The sequence below is a fragment of the Heterodontus francisci genome, chromosome 20 (assembly GCF_036365525.1).
Source record: "Heterodontus francisci isolate sHetFra1 chromosome 20, sHetFra1.hap1, whole genome shotgun sequence".
Lineage (NCBI taxonomy): Eukaryota > Metazoa > Chordata > Chondrichthyes > Heterodontiformes > Heterodontidae > Heterodontus > Heterodontus francisci.
In genome coordinates, this window is record NC_090390.1 from 22,700,488 (window position 1) to 22,721,294 (window position 20,807).

At 43.1% G+C, this 20,807-nt stretch overlaps 1 protein-coding gene across 2 annotated transcripts in view; it reads right to left on the bottom strand.

Annotated features, from left to right (window-relative positions):
* The window catches only part of nrbf2b (nuclear receptor binding factor 2b), a 29,342-nt gene extending 8,882 nt beyond the window's left edge, over positions 1-20,460 (bottom strand). Inside the window, exons 1-4 of one of the 2 annotated variants that reach the window (XM_068053313.1) lie at positions 20,234-20,460; positions 6,391-6,452; positions 5,568-5,652; positions 1,558-1,598 (exon numbers count right to left, since the gene is read on the bottom strand). In XM_068053313.1, the coding sequence (XP_067909414.1) occupies positions 1,558-1,598; positions 5,568-5,622 (96 nt within the window). In that variant the 5' untranslated portion in view covers positions 5,623-5,652; positions 6,391-6,452; positions 20,234-20,460. The remainder of the gene's footprint in view (positions 1-1,557; positions 1,599-5,567; positions 5,653-6,390; positions 6,453-20,233) is intronic. The other variant, XM_068053312.1, reaches the window with a different exon arrangement.
* Positions 20,461-20,807: the final 347 nt, after the last annotated feature.

Genomic DNA, 20,807 nt, shown 5'->3' on the forward strand with positions numbered 1-20,807 from the left:
GAGCCATCTTCTGCTTTATCTGCAGATCGAAAATGGACTGTGTCTGCAGGGACACTATGTTCAAACCTCTGGATAAAAGGGGAAAAACGTACCCAACATCGCCCTCATCCTGATGACCACCTTTGTGTGCGGCTGCACCAAGCTGTGCGTAGAACCCCAGTATGCAAACACCAAGTGTCACTACATGCTGAGGTTCTATCTGTGCCCGGTGTTGCGAAGGGTGGATCTAGTCACATTGCCACGGAACGCTCCATTCAGTTGCACCTTTCCATACCACCTAGGCTTTGTGGAAATGTTCGTGCAGAAAATCACCTTTGACCACAATCCATCAGGCAGTGGTCTGCACAGAATGTCCTCGAGGCCCTGCGGGAAAAGGAGATGGTGGATCCTGTCAGATGGTTCCCCGAGCAGACTGCCAAAGTCATTTGGCAGAATGCCTCATCGCCAGAACTTTCAAACAAGCACCAAGACGTAGCTTGGCTGGTGGTGAGACAGGCCCTCCTGGTCAGATCCTTCCTGCACGCCCAGAGTCTCACTGCTTCTGCAAGCGGTCCTCGAGGTGGCTGTGGTGGGGAAGAGATTGTCGTCCACCTCCTTCTGGAATGTGACTTTGCAAAGCAGATGTGGAAAGAGATGCAGTGTTTTTTGTCAAGGTTAATCTCGAGCAGCGCTGTAACACAGGAGTCTGCGCTCTACGGGCTGTTCCCAGGGACGCACCTCAAGATAAACATCAACTGCTGCTGGAGGACCATCAACTCTGTGAAAGGCGCTCTTTGGTTTGCCCGAAACTTGCTGGTGTTCCACTGCAAAGAGGTGTGCACGACAGAGTGTTGCAGACTGGCACATTCCAAAGTTCAGGACTACATGCTGAGGGACGCACTAAAGCCTGAGGCAGCTGCCGCAAAGGCTCAATGGGGAAAGGTCACTGTGTAAGGTCCTCCCGCCATAGTGAACCGAGGGGCTGGAACCGGTGTAAAACCCCTCGGGCTGTATACACCAAAATATGGTTTTGCTGTGTAATGTAAATGTACATTGCATGTAAAATTGAATGGCAAGGGTTGTGAGGCAACTCATGGTCTGTACCGAAGGAAACTGATTTCTTTTGCACTTTCTGGAATGTCAACTCGGAACTAGTTTGTAATTTTTTTATTTAAAACAGATCTTTATGAATAAAGTTTAGATTTAGAGATACAGCACTGAAACAAGCCCTTCGGCCCACCGAGTCTGTGCCGACCATTAACCACCCATTTATACTAATCCTACACTAATCCCATATTCCTACCACATCCTCACCTGTCCCTATATTCCCCTACGACCTACCTATACTAGGGGCAATTTATAATGGCCAATTTACTAATCAACCTGCAAGTCTTTGGCTGTGGCAGGAAACCGGAGCACCCGGCGAAAACCCACGCGGTCACTGGGAGAACTTGCAAACTCCACACAGGCAGTACCCAGAATCGAACCCGGGTCCCTGGAGCTGTGAGGCTGCGGTGCTAACCACTGCACCACTGTGCCGCCCCAATGAATGTGAATGGTTCATGTTTCCTTACGTACCTGTTCTGACTGTGTTAGTTTCATGGCTTCTCCAAGATGATCTGTATAGAAAGAATAAACCCAATGTCAGTGGATCACGCACGGCATGCCTTTATTAAGTGTCAATCAGACCATGCTTCACGAAGTACACTTTGCAAATGCAGTTGAACAGGAAACAAACATAACAAACAGGAATTTACATATGACAGTAAGGCTGTGTAATGAACTGTTTATTCCAATGAGAACCTTCCTAACTCATTCTTGAATTGAACAATGAATGATGGCTTTGAGTAAATTATAAATGTTGCCCTACAGAAGTCACTGACTACTCAAGTGTGACTTTGCCGACATTCTTTTGTTCACATACATGACTTTCAGTAGAAAGCATCTTAAAATATACACACACAAAGATCACAACACACACACTGCTTTTCCTGTTACAATTTTACCAATGCACGAAAAGGTTAAAAAGTTCACTAACAGACTGTAGATTGAGTATTGAGATTATTTGCCTCCATGCAGCTTGTGACTAACATATTGGTCAACACTGGGATACTACAAGGGCTTCAGAGCAAGCCATGACCAAGAAAGTGATGCTAAAGTGCTTTATAAATGTCATTTGAATCCAAGGGTATGTTTTCCAGCTTGAACACAACTCAACATTATCAATAAGCACCTGTGTTAAATATTTTAGGCTGTGAATTTGAGTTCCTATCTTTAATTACTGCCATTTTTGGTACAGTTCATTTTAAATGTGAACAGGAGAGAAAAAACAACAAAGCGGTTGCTGGACATGAACAGAGGTTTACACAAATATATAGCATTTTAACAGTTGGAACATTGTACATGATCTTTCTTAGTTCTGAAATAAAGCAGGAATCCCACAGATCAGCATTTTCTACTTGAATCACTTAACAAGGGACCAGAAGCCTGATACTGGCTGCAAGATCACTATACCCAATCCATCCTGCATTACTCATATCCAACTGGACCATCCAAACATATCTATTTACCATGTGAGAAACTTTAGAATCATTTTGATTCCAACACATTGTTCGTGACTTGCTTTTAATAGTTAGCACCTTCGTGCTGCTGCATTGAATTTTTGTAGTTTAGTGTTGTTAGATTGTCTGAGACACACACCAAGGTCCTCTCTAACCTCAAACACTCTCAGACATCGCCACATATATATGAGAGAAATGCAGTGTTGTTAATTGGTTGAATACTACCACAGCATGAAAGTCATCAGAGACATTAACTTGTGACATTACACTTTTTAAAAGTTAATTTTACAAGCACAGAGCAATAGGAAAAGCAGGAATCACAGGAAGTACAATGGAACATAGCAATATAAAAGACAGTGAAAGATTGGGGACTTCGCCAGCCAGTCCCTGTGTCATCAAATATCATATCCCATGGCACCTTACATACTCTTCCATTAAACATTTCTCCAGACACACGAGTGTCTCTTTAATTTCCTGATAGAATTAGCCCCAACTACTTCCCCTGCCAGACTATTCCATACATTCACCAATGTTTCTTTCTAAGCTGCAACCCAAAAGTTTCTGCAGGCTACGCACAAGTTGGCCCCTCTAAGTTACTGTGCAAAAAAGAATTAAAGGGGCTGCATACTTAAACAAAATCACCCACGCACACAAAAGAAATTAGAAGGCACATTGTTCATCACTATCTGTATTAAGTAGTTCCATCTAAACTGTCTTCTAGGAGTCATTCCACTTATAAGTAAACTGCAGCAGCCTAGAGTTAAACAATAAGATAAACATGTTTTTGAAATCCTCAAAAAAAAAGTCACCACCTGAGTTCATATATTCCTATTTACAGTAATAGAAAGGTTCACTGAATGCAGCCAAAAAGAAGAAAATAAGAGTACTCAAAATCTAGTATATCAGCACGGATGTGTAGGTTGATGTCGTGTATATGAACTTTCAAATGGTGTTTTATAAAGTATCACATAATAATCATCAGCAAATCTGAAGCCCATAGGATTGAAGTGAAAGTGGCAGTCTGGATATTAAATTAGCTAAAGGACAGAAAGCAGAGAGTAGTAGCGAACCACCGTTTTTCAGCCTGGAGGGAAGCATACAGTGGGTTCCCCTCAGGGGCTGGTATTAGGACCACTGCTCTTTTTGATATATATTAATGAACTTGTTGGTACACAGAGCAAAATTTCAAAGCTTGTAGTTGACACAAAACTAGGAAATGTAACAATCAGGTAACAAACAGAAACAATTCGGAGGATAACAGACTTCAGAAGGACAGACAGACTGGTGAAAGGTGCAGCCACTTGGCAGATGAAATTTAATGCAGAGAAATGTGAAGTGACGTATTTTGGTAGGAAAAATGAGGATAGGCAGTACAAACTACATGGTACAATTTTAAAGGGGGGCAGGAACAAAGTTCTGGGACCTTGAAAGTCAAATTGCTAAGGCCATAAGTTAAAAAAGCTTATGGGATACTTGGTTTTATAAACAGAGACAGAGTACGAAAGATAGGAAATTATGGTAAACTTTTATAAATTGCTGGTTAGGCCTCAGCTGCAGTACCGTGGGAAGGATGCTACAGCCTGGGAGAGATTTACTATAATGGCAACAGGTATGAAGACTTCAGTTATATAGAGAGACTATAGAAGCCAGGATTGTTCTCTTTAGAGCAGAGACGGTTAAGGAGAGATTTTATAGAGCTGTTCAAGATCATGAAGAAGAGTAAATAAGGTGAAACCGTTTCTACTGGCAAGAGGTTTGTTAACCAGAGGACACAGATTTAAGGTAACTGCAAAAAAAAAAGGGAGATGATATCTCTGTTCCTCCACCCCCTTTAAAATTGTACCATTTAGTTTACACTGCCTCTCCACATTCTTCCTTCAAAATGCATCACTTTACATTTCTCTGCATTACATTTCATCTGCCATATATCTACCCAGTTCACCAGTCTATGTCTCTCTGAAGTCTGTTACTATCTTCATTGTTTCTGCAGCAGCATCAACTTGTTATGATCTAGAATGCACTGCCTGAAAGGATGGCGGACAGTAACTTTCAAAAGATAATTGAATAAATACTTGAAAAGCAGAAATTTGCCAGACTATGGGGTAAAGAGCAGGACAGTGGAACTAATTGGATAGCTCTTTCAAAGAGCTGGCATGGACATGATGAATGGTCTCCTTATGCTGTATGTCTTTGTTATTTCTAAATTTGACTATACCAATGCTCTCCTGGTCAGCCACTCCGCTTCTGCTCTACATAACCCTTGAACTCATCAAAAACTCTGCTGCCTGTATCCTAACTCACACCAAGTCCCATTCACCAATTACCTGTGCTCACTGACCTACATTGGCTCCCTTGTCCAACAATGCCTCTATTTTAAAATTCTCATCCTTGTTTTCAAATCCCTTCACAGCCTCATACGAACATAAGAAATAGGGATAGGAGTAGACCATACAGCCCCTCGAGCCTTCTCCACTGTTCAATACTATCATGACTGATGTTCTGCCTCAACTCCACTCTCCCACCCACTCTCCATATTCCTTGATTCTGAGACCAAAAATCTGTCTATCTCAAACTTAAATATACTCAATGATGGATCACCCACAACCCTCTGGGGTAGACAATTCCAAAGTTTCACAACCCTGTAAGTGAAGAAATTTCTTATCTCAGTCCTAAATGATCGCCCTTATCCTGAGACCAAGTCTGTCCTAATCTCTCCTTATGGGGCTTGGTGTCAAATTTGATAATGCTCCTGTGAAACACCTTGGGACTATTCCTACATTAAAGGCGCTATACAAATGCAAATTATTGTTATATGATTCCTTAGTGGAAGCAACTAGAGTAAGAATGGCAACCAAGTCTACAATATAAGGAGATATTTCCGAGCCCAAATTAAACCACAGACTGTGTAATATGATCAAATTATTAGAACTACATTGAAACCTTGCCTTTAAAAATAGTAAAAATGGTCCAAGATGCCTGACAGAGGAACTAAGGTTTTGGTTTTATATGCTGAAAAGATTCACCAACCTGCAGCCTTCCCATGACAATCAATTGCTTCAGCATACCTTCCTGCTGCTAGCATACGCTCCGCCTTTCTGCTCTGCTGGTGAGCCTGAAAGAAACAATACTTCTAAGCAGGATACACTTGCACTGAGTCATTTCAAATCAATATCTACCACGACAGCTATGTTACGATTAGACTACAGCCTTGCAGCTGAACTGGGTAGTTTTATCTAAAGGAAATAGTCACCTATGAAAGAGTGTGAACGTGCAGACTCTTTGATATCACACCTCCTCACTAAGGGCAGCCTCGACAGCAAGTTCAAGAAATAAAATGGATCGTCACATGAACATTACGCACCATATGTAATAAAGCTGCATTATACCCACATTATAAGTGGCACTCGTTCCCAAATATGCACACAGAAATTGGTTCTGAAATGTTCAAAATGCTGGTCTTTGCACACCATTACTGCCAGAAGCAGCTGTCTTTGCACTGCATTTCACCAGTGCAATTCCATCCACCCCCTCAGATTGCTCTGCCTTTCTAACCCATCATCACAAACAATACATTCCTCCTAATACAAGTCATACTTGCAAACCAGTGTGTAATGCCTTAGGTTATAACTTACACAAGTCATTAATGCAACTGCAATTTTCTAACTAAAATGGTTTTAGATTCAGAAACGTTACAGCACCTGGAACAAGAATTGACCCAACAGACCCTGTTCGTAACTTACACCAGCAGCTCATTAGGATGCTCACTTCTAACAGCTAACAGAAAATAGTGCTTATAGCGAAAGGTACACCAGAAGCAAGTGGCGGGTGGCTCAGTTCACTAATAACTCACTCAGTCTGAACTTTAAGGATGGACGCAGAACCTTCAAGAGTCACCAAGGGTTGTACAGAAGACTGAAACACAGTAAAGGTTAAAAAAAATCCTGTAAACAAAAATACCAAATGGTTTTAAGACAAATCTGTTTGGAAACTGACAAAATGAAAAGTCAACATGTTAGAAGGCAGTGCAGGATGTTTAGTTATGCCACATATTGACAGCTACATGTTGGGAATCGGACACATGCTAAAAATAGATGCAACTAAAACATAGCATTTGCTCCTGTATAATTAATTAGTTTTACTTAGCTGGTGTTTCCTCATTCACCAACTTATGAATGGGTAAAAAAAAAACAGCCTGATGAGCACAGAAGCAGGAAATTCGGACCACTTCTTGTAATTCAGCTACACAATCTCTGCAGAAGAGAAACGGTGCTGCTAGTTATCTGTAGCATGACAATGCTTAGGGTCACTAATAGCTGTGACTATCGACTTGGTTAATCAGCAAAACATTTTGTACACAAAGTGCTCAATGACAAAGGACATTACATAGTACTTTGAACAGCTGCAAAGTCCTGGCACAGTGCATTACACAGTGGTTTGCAAGTAACGGCCTCCTGGGAATCTCACACAGATAGAGAAACGTCTTTAGGAATGAGTTGTAGAAAGTCTTATCGGTCCTCCAGGCAAACTAAATATATAACAAGTGTGATGCAGAGTTATACTTCAACTGATTTCAACTCATTTCTGAACATTTACTGCAAGATCACAATCCAGACAGGTACGATGCAACTACACTTCCTTCTCTACTGCATTACTTTGTGAATCAGTTTGCAAGGAGCATCAAGATAAAGGAATTTTAATAACAGGTTGGGGTGGTGGTGGGGGAATGGTGCGGATAGAGAGGAGTTGTATAGCACTTCCAGCTTGTTGCACCATGGAGAATTTGGTTACAGGTTTCCTGCCTACAATTCCACCCCACGTAAATTCCCAATCCCAGCAAGGGCGAGGGCAGGAGCATGGTGGAAGTAAAAAGTTACCCAGAAATCATTCTTGCACAGCTTGTTCAGGTACAGCATCACTGGCAGAGGCCCAAACACATACGAAACAAGGACCAATAAACTCGAAATGATATACGGATTTATTTTTCCAAAAATGAGAATTATATATGTTTGATTTACAAGATTGAAATTGTTCTTGTTGCAGCGGGACGATTGGGAACTAGAAAGGCTGAGCAGAAAAGAAAGATCCTGCAGAGCGATAATAAAAGTAAAACAAAAGTACTGCCGGTGACAAAGGAAAGTTAGGATACAATAAACAAAATAAAAACGAAGAAATCAACAGATATAGAAACAAACCTTAGACTGGAACTTCTCACACAATATGGATACACGTGTATATTTAGCAGGAGAACCTACCTTTTACACTGACTGCTCAATGATTATTCACACCAATAATCCTCCAATAGCCAAGGTAATGCCCTCCAAAACAGCCTCGCATCCAGGGAAGTGCAAGTCTTAGTGCAAGCGCCATGAGCCAAAATAATTTGTTTTTGATGGGTGGAATATTCATTATACTAATATTACTTCGAATTTGAAAAAATGTTTCAGGAGGCTGGGGTGTGGTTGGGGGTGGGCAGGGGAGGGGGTTACATTTTGACATGAGACCTTCACATTATGTGACGTCAAACACAATGGTCTGATTTCTCTGTGGAGAGTAGGCACAACTCAATATTTCAAGCTGTGTCCCCATGTTCTGAAGTACCTGGCATAAAACGTTAACTTATCTGCTCTGCACACATGGGAGATTATTTTGACTCTGTGGATAATGCAAAAACGGTGATAGTGAATCAGCTGCCCGTTTTACATCTCTCAGGATTTTTATTAAATTATCTTCATAAAAGTCAATGGAAATTAAACAAAAGAAAGTGTTTTTTTTTTGCTTTTTCTTTGTTTTTCCTCACGCCAGTGGTTCCCAAACTGCAGAATGTAGTCCAGTGGCAGGGCGGGTGCAAGAACGGTAGGATCTATTCTAATCCATGCTCTAAAATTAACCTGAGCAATAGTCGATGCCATGGTGTTGAAGTGGCTCCTCCCAATTGGCAGACACCCTTCTCAAGCTCCTTCCCTCTGCTGAGTAGCACACACCTATTTAGTTTTCTGCTCCTTTTAAAATTGTACTGCTGATTTCTGCCTCTTCCAATGTTTTGAGTGTCCCGCCCCCACATGGGCCCCTTAGGCAGCTTGCTCCCTCCTGCTCTCTGGGTTTTCTCCTTCCTTTCCTACGTCTCTAAACAGCAGTGTAGATGTTGCAGGGACTAAAAGGAGAGAAAGACAAACCAGATAGGAAAGGGAATGTGTAAAAGGGGAAGTGAAGGAGTGTGCAAGGAAGAAATGGAAGCAATGGTGAAACATGCGAGTGGACAAGAGGTGAAAGAGGGAGCACATCAGTGAATGGTACAGGCAGAGAAGAGTGTAGGCGAAGGAGCAGCTACACAAATAAAACAGGTGAAGGAGACAGCAAGTGAGAAAAAGCGATGAAAACATCATGCCAAACAAAGAAGTGAGAGAGAGAGAAAAAGAGAAAGACAGAACGAGCAAAAGAAACGTAGTGAAGGGTTAGTGAGCAAACAGTGGAAGAGGAGGTCATGACAAAAATAAAGAGAGGAAATTTGTAAAACGAATGCAAAAAAGACTGAGTAAAAGAAATTTAGTGAAACAACCAAACTGATGGAGGAGCATGTAAAAAAAACAGGAGAGAGGAACAGAATTTACCTGTAAAAGTTTCCTCAGCTAGACAGACACAACAGGCTAGGAGACTCTTGGCTGGATCCCAACCCAAAACAAATCAAGTGGTTGGACTTGGGCCAGAAAAATTATGAGGCCTTAGGTCATTCCTATACACTTTCTGCAAGTGTCCTCTGCACTGGAGAAATGCAGTTTCCCTCCCACACCACTGCTTCAGTTTAACACTTCCATTGAGACCATATTAGACTCTACCTTTCATTTGGCTTAGCAGGGCTCGCTGATTTTGTATGTGGCTGCCCACCACCCACCCCCCCCAACCACCTTTTTCTTTGGTGTATCTTTAAAAATATTTATCCATTAATTTCTGTCTCCCTGTAGAATTGTCAACTGTTCTTAAACTCCAGGTCAGTCCCGTCATCTACTGTATAGGTAACAAATCTGGTGCTTACTTCATACTTCACTTTGCCATTATTACTAGCTGCTTTGTCATTGCAGTCGGCACCATCATTATGTCATTAATTTTCTGCTTTATTGCTCGGGTCTATACATTATAAACTTTTTAAATGTTGTGAAAAGAATTAACATTGTCGGTCTTAGTGTGCCAGCTATCACTCAGTCAACTCGCAAATACTTAACTTCCTGTATTTGCAAAGTCTGCAATCCCATAAAAAATTAGCACCAAAATAACTAGTTTACAATCTCCACCTCTTATTGTGGACATACTCATACAAATGAGATTTGCCCACTTTAAATGATGGTCAGTATAATATTTGACAGACATTATGGCAATGAGCACCAAAAATAATGCCAGTGCAACCAATTATAAGACATGACTGCATATGTACCTGGGAAGTCCGCATACTCATGCAGATGATTCTTCTACTCCTTGACTTAGATGCAGCATCATTAATAACGCCAAGAACAAAAGCTTGTATTTATATAGAGACTTCAACATAGTAAGATGTTTCAAGGCACTTCACAGGAGTGTAATCAAAATGACACCAAGCCACATAAGGAGATACTAGGGCAGATGACCAAAGGCTTGATCAAAGGTGTAGGTTTTAAGGAGTGTCTTAAAGGCGAGAGAGGCAGAGGGGTTTATGGAGGGAACTCCAGAGCTTAGGGCCTCAGCAGCTGAAAGCATGGTCACCAGTGGTGGAGTAATGAAAATTGGGGATGTACAAGTAAGCAGAATTTGAGGACCACAAATATCTTGGACGGTTTAGGGCTGATGGAAATTACAGAGCTATGGAGGAGTGAGGCATAGAGGGATTTGGAAACAATCTCATAACCCCCTCTTTTTATGGTTCCCTGCAATTTTGAACAGTTTTAAAACTAAATTAAAAAGAGTAACACCAAGTTAGAAAGGTTTTATAGGCCCTCCTTCATTTCCTGGGATAGGAGACAACTTGAACATAAGCCTGTGTCTAATGTACTCTGCAAATGTGCAAGCACAGCTTGAACCAATTTATCATCATTTCTCATCTCCTGACATGGGAAGCACCTACCCATCTCAATGGACTGGCTGAGATTGTGAACTATATGGGCAAATCACTACATAAAGCAGTATTCCGTTTTTTGATTGCCTACTTTCTAAGCTTCCCGATAAATTCCTTAGCCACTATTACACATAGCTCTTTCCCCTTCCCAACAAGTTCCTGCATCACTGCCAAAAAGGGAAGCCGAAATGCTAATAAATGCATTCAGTTTTGTACACTGCACTTCTGAAAAGATACACTGGCATTGATGGCACAGTACAAACTTATTAGAATACCAGGGTTTAATTGAGAATTGGTTGCATGTACTTAGTTTGTATTTCTTTGCGCTTAGAAGGTTGAAGGGTGATTTAATCAAGGTATTTAAAATGGTAAAGTGATCCAATGAAGTAGATACAGAGAAACTATTTCCTCTGGTGGAGAATTCAGAACAAGGTGGAATAATCTTAAAATTGGATCTGGGCAATTCAGAAGTAAAACCATGAAGCACTTTTTTTCACACAAAGGGTCATAGAAATCGAACTCTATCCTCTAAAAGACTGGATGCTTGGTGGTGGGGAGTCAAACAGAGCAAGATTGACAGATTCTAATTGGTAAGGGTGTTGGGATATGGACTTGAGGTGCAGATCAGCCACAATGTAACTGAATGGTGAAACAGGTTTGAGGGGCTGAATGGCCTACCCCTGTTCCTGTGTAACACTTCTTGGTCAGTGTACCCACATTTTACAGAATATTTAATTTAAATATGATTCCAGGAATTCAAGGTGGGTTCAAAGTGATTCTAGTGGAGCTGCTGCAGGGTCCATGGGCACACTTCTAAACAGTGACATCGTTAAGTAAGCAAACAGGGAGAGACACCAACCCGACAGGCCCTCCAACCACTGAAATGCACACTTCTTTAAAAAGGCAGCCAAGATTCTTGAGGACAAAACTTTTTGTCTTCTATGAAATAGACTTAAATGGGTGTTTTCAAATATAACTATAAAGCTTTTTCTTGTTGCTATTTTCTACTCTAGATTGTTTCCTCAGATTACAAACAATTCCCCAATCAGCCTCTTTTCAGGCAATCATCATTCTAACTGGCTGTTGTGAAAAACATGGAAGGAGCTCAGACTGACTCAACCTACAATCTAACCTCTTCAGCAGAAAGCGCATTAACTTCCCCAGTCCCAAAACTTCACACCACCTCCAAACACACTCACAAACCTGCTGTAACAGCATACATCTCCGAACACACACACACTAACCTGCTGTAACAGCTATTATGACTGTGCTTCTATATTTTCTGTTAGGTTTTTTTTGAGGATTCATGTATTCTAGAATTATGGACATTGTTTTATTTGGGAAAACTGAAAAGGATTCCATGGATTTTTTTTCACTGGGGTCATTGAAAGGACACAGAGGTCTTGTTTGAAAACAACATTTACTGGAAGTCACTTTTCTTCAGATAAATACCCAGCAGGGGCTTTTTGACTTGGAGAAATGTTTACAGAGAAATGAGAGGTCAAGATTTATAGGGGTCAGGAGGCTTGACTCTTGAGATATTGTCTTTGGTTTCACTGTGGACAGTGTGTTGGGGTGTGAACTGTTATGAAGACAGTTGGAGAAAACCAGCCAAGAGAGCAGTCCCCATCAGCACCCTCCTCCATCTCTTTGAGAACTTCCTGAGAATCAAGTGTAAGAAATAGAGAAACTGATGCTGCATTTCTCCTGGAAAGCCTGCCAAACTGATCTTCAACATCGCCTGAAAAGAACTGTTCTAGAAAGATCCCAGTGACAGCCGTCTATGCATATCTGGGACACAAAACAAAAAGGGAAAACTGACATCTTTCCATATCTTCTCTTTTATCTTCAAGAATTAACAAATATTTGGCCAAAGTATTGTTTATCTTTTTTCTGTAACAGAGCTCTAAAGAGAGAATCTCTATTTTTTTTCAGTTGACTGGTGTGTGCATGTGTGTGAGGGGCTAAAGTAAAACGTAACTTTCATATTTCACTCTGTGTTAATGCTTTGCTTTGTTACTGGTTAAGTCTTGTTTTATAATAAACTGATAAATGTTGTTTAAAGTAACATGGTTGGTGTATTTTATTCTGGGATAAAGAGTACAGTATATGATTGACTGTATCATTAAATGGCTAAACATTTAAATATATGTTGTGACCTGTGGAGAAGTGGAACTAGAAAAGACAATGCACTCCTCCCACCTCAGTCATAACACAGCATACAACTTCGAACACAAACACCAACCTGCTGTAACACCATTCTAGTCATGAATGGTGGTGGACAATTAAACAACTGGAGGAGGCGGCTCCACAAATCTCCCCATCCTCAACGATGGGGGAACCCTGCATATCAGTGCAAAAGAAAAGGCTGAAGCACTTGCATCCATCTTCAGCCAGAAGTGCTGGGTGGATGATGTATCTCAGCCTTCTCCTGAGGTTCCCAACATCGCACAGGTGCCAGTCTTCAGCTAATCCGATTCACTCCACGAATGAGGACTTGTGCTCCAGAACTAGCCAAGCTGTTCCAGTACAGCTACAACACTGGCATCTACCAGGCAATGTGGAAAATTGCCCAGGTGTGTCCTGTCCATAAAAAGTGGGACAAATCCACTCTATCCGTCTACTCTCGATCATCAGCAAAGTGATGGAAGGGGTCGTCGACAGAGCTATCAAGCGGCACGTGCTTAGCAATAACCTGCTCACTGACGCTCAGTTTGGGTTCCGCAGGGCCGCTCAGCTCCTGACCTCATTACAGCCTTGATCCAAACAGGGACAAAAGAATTGAACCCCAGAGGCAAGGTGAGTGTGACTGCCCTTGACATCAAGGCAGCATTTGACACAGTATGGCATCAAGGAGCCCTAGCAAAACGGGAGTCAATGGGAATCAGGGGGAATACTCTCCGCTGGTTGGAGTCATACCTAGCACAACGGAAGATGGGTGTGGTTGCTGCAGGTCAATCTTCTCAGTCCCAGGATTTCAATGCAGGAGTTCCTCAGGGTAGTGTCCTAGGCCCAACCATCTTCAGCTGCTTCATCAATGACCTTCCCTCCATCATAAGGTCAGAAGTGGGATTATCGCTGATGACTTCACAACGTTCAGCACCATTCGCAACTCCTCGGATACTGAATCAGCCCATGTCCAGATGCATCAAGGCGTGGACAACATCCAGGCTTGGGCTGATAAGTGGCAAGTAACATTTGCGGCACACAAGTGCCAAGAAATGACCATTTCAAACAAGAGAGAATCTAACCATCTCCCCTTGATGTTCAATGCCATTACCGTCACTGAATCCCCCACTATCAACATCCTGGGGATTACCATGGACCAGAAACTGAACTGGACCAGCCACAAAAATGCAGTGTCTACAAAAGCAGGCCAGAGGCTGGGAACTCTATGGCAAATAACTCACCTCCTGTCTCCCCAATGCCTGTCCACTATCTACAAGGCACAAGTCAGGAATGTGATGGAATACTCTGCACTTGCATGGATGGGTGCAACTCCAACAACACAAGAAGCTCGACACCATCCAGGACAAAGCAGCCTGCTTGATTGGCACCCCATCCAGCACCTTCAACATTCACTCCCTTCACCACCGACGCACAGTGGCAGCAGTGTGTACCATCTACAAGATGCACTGAATCCTTCTTCACCACTTTCCAATAATAAGGCAAAGAAGCCAGCACGAACAGGCTTAGGTTTAAAGAAAAGTTTAAATTTATTAAACTTAAACTCTAATTCGGCTAACACCTATTGATACACTTGGATGTGTACGCGATACACACATGCAAATAGAGTCAGTAAAGTGCAGAAGAAAAATAAAGTGGAAAAGTTTGAAGCAATATCTGAAGAGTTGTTGTTATGGTTCTTCGAACTCACTGTAGAGTCCTTGATAGTCGGTAAATCTTGCTTTTCGTTGGGGCCCAGTATTCTCCTTAAACCTTGTTCGCTGTCGGAGACTCTTCTCTCTTGGGATTCACGCGTTTTCAGTGGATTCAGAGGCTTGTGAGAAAGAGATGGGAGCAAACAGACATTCTGCCTTCAAACTTTGTGGCCAGTTCAAAAGAAAACCCTGGAACAGCCAGGTAGTCATGTGACCAGCTGGTCTAACCAGTCCTGGCCCTTGTGGAATGCCCTTCCTCACCTTCGATGTCTGTTAGTATGTAAATGTTTTTTTCCAGCCACGGCTGATCTTTTTAATAAAACATTTCCTCACTCCAACAAGTTAAAAATCAATGTTCATGACAAAATTGATGTGCCTCATTCTTGGCAGGTGGGGGCCTAGCATGACACACCATACACCTCCAAATAAACAGACTAAACTGCTGTCAAAGCTAACCACCTTTTTTTTCTTCTCATTCAGGCAAGCAACCAGTGCCAGTGTATCCAATTATTTAACTTCAACTGCATAATCATTTTCTATGAATTGTGGAAGGCCATTGGTTATTCGTTCCATTGTGATGTACTACTGAAGGTTCCATCCTTCGGATGAGATACTAATCTAAAGCCCTGCCTACCTGCCCTCTCAGGTGGATGCAAAATATCTTCGGGCATTATTTTACAGAAAAGGGGGTCTCTGATTTTCTGGTCAATGTTCATCCTTATAGGCTGCTTTTAACATACTACATACTAACATTAACGTAGATTCATTTCTATTTAATTGTAGCTAGAGAATTACCTGCAATGGTTTCTCTTCCTGCTCCGGCTCCTTGGTGTCCCAACCCTTGGCCCCTCCTATTTGTCATCTACACGCTGACCCTCCATGGTATTATTGAAAGGCTGCGTTTGCTGATAACACAACGACTAGGTGGCGCAATACTAGCACATGTGCAAATGCAGCCTCATCCACTGAAACGTCACTGTGATACATCTCAGGCAGCTGCCAATAATAAAGATGGTGCTGCTCAATTTATCCCAAAAAACAAATGCAACCCGAAAATCCCCTCAATGGTTGCCATCACCGCCTCCATCCCACCCCCAACAGTTCCCCACTCCCTCCTGCCATAGCACTTCTCTACGCCGCTCGCTCCCCGCTGCCTTCCCTTAGCCACTCAGGCCTCCCCCTCAGCCACTCAGTCCCGGCCTCGCCGCTCCCCACCCCCCCCACCCCTACTCCAGCTGCTCGCTCCCCACTTCCCCTCGCCCCCTCCATCGGCTACTCACCCCCCGCTTCCCACTCACCTCCCACCCCGGCCGCTCATTCCAGGCCATGCTGCTTCCCTCCTCTCGGCCACTTGCTCCCATGTCGTCCCGTCACCGCTCGTGGCCCACCTTGCTTCTTCAGGCGGCACGGCGGGGAACTGTCGGCCAAGGGGAGGAGGGGAACAGCAACAAAGCCTGGAGCGAGCAGTTGGGGGGGGGGGGGGGAAAGCGGCGAGGGCGGGACTAAGTGGCCGAGGGGGAAGAGAGGCTGGTGGGGCGAGGGGGATGCGGCAATTGAAGCAGGGATGGTGGGAGGGAGCGGGGTACAGTTTGGGTGAATGGAGATGGCTGTTGAGGCGTGAGGAGGTCATTGCTTGGTGAAGTCATGCGCATGCATGCTAGCATTCATACTGGCAAATGTTCACATACACTGATGATGTCTGCTATCGCTCTGCGCATGCTCTGTGTTATCAGGAGTCACTCTGTATCTGAAAACACAGCCTCAGTTTACACATGTACGCTACTGACACCCAGTTCTACTTCACCGCCATCTCTATAACCTCTAAACTGTCAGTCTACTTGTCCAGCATTGTACGAACAGAAATATCCTACAACCAAATATTGGAAAAACTCTAGCCACTGTCTTTGGTCACCACAAACTCTGTTCCCTCACCACTGTCTTCATCCCTCTGGCAATTGTCTGAGGCTGAAACAACTGTTCGCAACCTGGGTGTCATATTTGACCAAGATGATCTTCCCAACAGCGTATCTGTGCTATCACTAAGACTGCTTATTTCCAGCTCTGTATCACCCTACTCCACCCTGGCGCAGCTCTCTGCTGCTGAAACCCTCATCCATGACTTTGTTACCTCTAGACTTGACTATTCCAACACACTCCTGGCTGGCCTCCCACATTCTAACCTCCTTAAACTTGAGGTCATCCAAAACTCTGCAACCCATGTCCTGACTTGCACCAAGTGCCATTCACCTATTACCCCTGTGCTTGCTGCCCAACATTGGCTCCTGGTTACACAGCATCTTGATTTTAAAATTCTCATCCTTACTCCTGCCCTCTCTGCAACCTCCTCCAGCTGAATAATCCTCCACGATATCTACACTCCACTATTTCTGGATTTTTGGCATCCTCTATGTTAATCACTCCACCACTGGTGCCTTTGGCTGGCAAGGCCCTGAACTCTGGATTTCCCTCCCTAAACATCTGCCCTAATATCTCCTTATGTGGCTAAGTGTCAAATTTTGTTTTATAACGCTCCTGTGAAATGCCTTGGGATGCTCCATTATGTTAAAGATGCTATATAAATCCAAATTGTTGTAGTAGTAAAACATCCCAAGGTGCTTCACAGGAGCATTACATTACAACACTGACTGCACTTCAAAGATAAAGAACTTTGTGGGATGTCCTGAGGTCGTAAAGGTGCTATATAAATGCAACTTTCTTTCCTTTGGAATAAACTCAGCTTCTGCCAATGACACCCAACTTTGTCACTCTACCACCATCTTGACCCCATGCCTGTTACTGTGCTGTGCCATCTTCTGCCTGATATAAAATCATGGCTGAGCCAGAACATTCTCCAGCTCAGCACAAGCAAGACTACACCATGCTGTTCCTCTCCTCCGTGGTACTTGTTACCTAAGCCCCAGTTTTGTTCTCTCATCTGGGTGCTCAATATGAATCATCCAAGGCTCTCTATTGCCACCTCTATATCACCTATCTTCATACCTACCTCATGCCCCTAGAGCCTTTTATCTACAACTTCATCACTATCCTGTTTCAACTTCTCCAACACTCCCCTTCAGAGACTAGAATTCATCTAGACTTCTGCTTCCCCGTCTCATTCTAAGCTTTACTCAACTCTCACTTCTCTCTAACCCTTGCTGACTGTCCATTCCTCCAACCGCTGATTTCAAAATCCTCATATATATTTAAAAGTATCTCCAGGCTAACCCCATGACCCAGCTCATATCCTTCACTCTTCTTGTCTAATGTGTCCCCCCCACACAGTGATGGCAAAGCTTTTGACAGTCATGTCTTTGCATCATGGAATTCTCTTCCTAAAGTACTCCACCTTGCTACCGCTTCTCTCACCTGCTAAGGTCTTCCCAAAACTTACCTTTTGGGCCACACTTTCAATCAGCTCTCCTTAAACTTTCATCAGCTCCAGCTCAATTTCTAATCATTGTTGCGAAGCAATTTACAGTATTCATTACATTATAGTTGCTATATATATGCAAGATATTGGTGAAAACTAGGAAATTACTACTGCAAACACAAAGTCTGTTCCCTACTATATAAAAGAACAAACTTGCATTTACACAGTGCCTTTCATAAACTCAGGATGTCCCAAAACACTTCACTGGCAATGAAGTACTTCTGAAGTGTATAAACTGTTGTAATGTAGGCAAATGCAGCAACCAGTTTGCACACAGCACGCTCCTACAAACTGCAATGAGATAAATAACCAAATCATCTGTTTTAAGTGTTGCTTCATAGATATACATCGGCCTGGGCAGCAGGAAAATTTCCTGCTCTTCTTCGAATTGTGTCACGGCATATCGTTTACATCCGCCCAGCTGATATACAGTAGACAGTATGAATGGCCAGTCTCCACCAAGATTCTAAGTATCTAGTAGGCTGGGCTTGGAACTAGTCATGGTACAGAACAAGAGTTTCTCTGCTTTAATCAACCAAGCTACAACATTGCCAAAGAACCAAAAAGCATATGAAGAAAGTATGAGCAATATATTATTGCTAGAATAAAATAGCAGCCTTCAAAATTTGGTATTCAGTGCAATGCACTGGGCCAAGGTCATTCATAATTTTGTCTATACTTTGTGAAATTTACTAAATGAACAAAAGCACCTGCATAACTAACAAGTGGTAAAGTTACATAAGTTGTGGACACACCCTTGAATTATTCTATTTGTATAAGTACAGTTTTGGGGATTCTAATCAGAATGGAAACCATTCCTTAGACAATCAGACTGCTTTTCCATTCAATTCAATTCCTGACCTTGAATTTCCTCTGCAATTGTGCCCAGAGACACACATAACTAGTGTGTAAGTCAACTATGCAGCCGAAAACATTGCAGAGTTTTAGGCATAAGTGAACTATGCACACAAGTACGATACATCCAATCTCTTACAGCCGTGTATTAATCCCACAGTACAAAAGTATTGCTCTCTTTGAGCATTTTAAAGCTGTATATATTTCTTTGAATGGTTTTTTATGGCACAAGTATTAGCCACATTAAAAACTGAAACGCTTCCCCAATTGCAGTTTCTTAAACATGCTGTGCCTGATATGGTTGATTGAGTTGAAACTTTAATTTTCATATTTAAAGACAAGAAATACATAGTGAGAGTTTGGTGCTTTTTTCACCCCAATATGATGCTGATTTACAGTCAGTCTATGTTTGGATGTATTCTAGAGACTTGAAGGAAATTTGAGCATAACTTGGTTTCCATGGAGGAAATTCCAGACATTTCAATGCATTACAGTGTAAGGCTAGGCCACCATTCACAGTCCTTCTTTCCCTGGTTTTAAAACTTGAACCCAGGCATATCTCAGCATGAAAGTAGATATACATAGCCTATGTACTTCTGTTAAATTAAAAAGGGCTGGATTCATGAAGGAAAGCAGTCGTCAAACATTCCCCTCCCCCCGCTTGTGGGGAGGAAAAGAGTCAGCATGCATTATTTTTGGCACATGACATATGACACAATATTGTGTGGATACAACTTACATTATTTGATCAAGGAAAGAAAAATCTCAACCATATTTTTTGACCAAGACTTGTCAATAGTGCCTCAGTTGGAACACTCTCACCTGAGTCAGAAGACTGTGGGTTCAGGTCCCACTCCGTAAACTTGAGCAGAAAAATCTAAGCTGACACTTAGTGCCAGCATTGGGAGTGCTGCACTGTCAGAGGATGAGACACCAAGGTCCCATCTGCCCTCTTAGGCAAATGCAAAACACTATCTTGAACAGCAGGGGAGTTCTCCCTGGTCAGTATTTATCTCTCAAACAACATCACTAAAAACAGATGATCTAATCACATTGCTGTTTGTGGGAGCTTGCTATGTGCAATGCCACGTTTCCTATATGACAAGTGATTACAATTCAAAAGTACTTGATTGGCTGTAAGGTGCTTTGGGACATCCCGAGGTTATGAAAGGTGCGATGTAAATGCAAGTCTTCCTTTCTTTTAATCTTGCTCATTTATTAAGTGGGGGAGAACATTAACAGGCGACACAACGGCAGAAACACTAAGGTAAGGGGCGCGGAGTTGGGGAGAGGGTAGGGGGGCACTAATGGATGGAGTTACTGCAGAATGTGGGGAGCTGTCTCCAGCAGCTTCAGACAGATGGGTGAGCCAGAATGTAGTATGGAGGGGCCCTGGGCACAAAGCAGTGGTGCAAAGAGACAGGGAGCGCCTTCCCGGTGAACTCACCAGGTTCAGAGGGCTTTCCATAACGTCCATTGGGTTCTTCCTCACTCGGCCGCATCCAAATCCGCGGGCTCAGCTCGGCCCAGCCGCACTCATGTATAAAGACGGGAGAGCGAGGGCCAGCCACCTCCAAGCGGAGGAAGCCCCGCTCTGCCTTCTCCCCACCGGTCCCGGCTGACGACAGCACCGCGGCCCTTGTTGCGTCGACTGACTCCGTGACCTTAGACCCCTGCCACCTCCCTCTCGCGAGATCTGGCATCTTCCTGTGGGGTTGCCATGGGAACGGAACGCCTGCGCCTGGGTGGGCTGGGGATTGGGACTTGAACATTGAGCTTGGCGTGATGTCAAGCAGCGCTCGGCCTTGTCAGGCAGGAGCCCAGATCATGGGAATTGTAGGAAGAAATAACTCACATAAGGCCCTCCCAAAGCGTTTCAGACAGTGCACAGTTCCAGTCGCCATATTATAGAAAAGGATTTGGAGGCAATGGTGAAGCTGCAGAGAGAATTTACGAAGATCAACCAGAGCTGAGAGGTTATAACTATCAGGATAGACAGAACAGGTTGGGGCTCCTTTCTG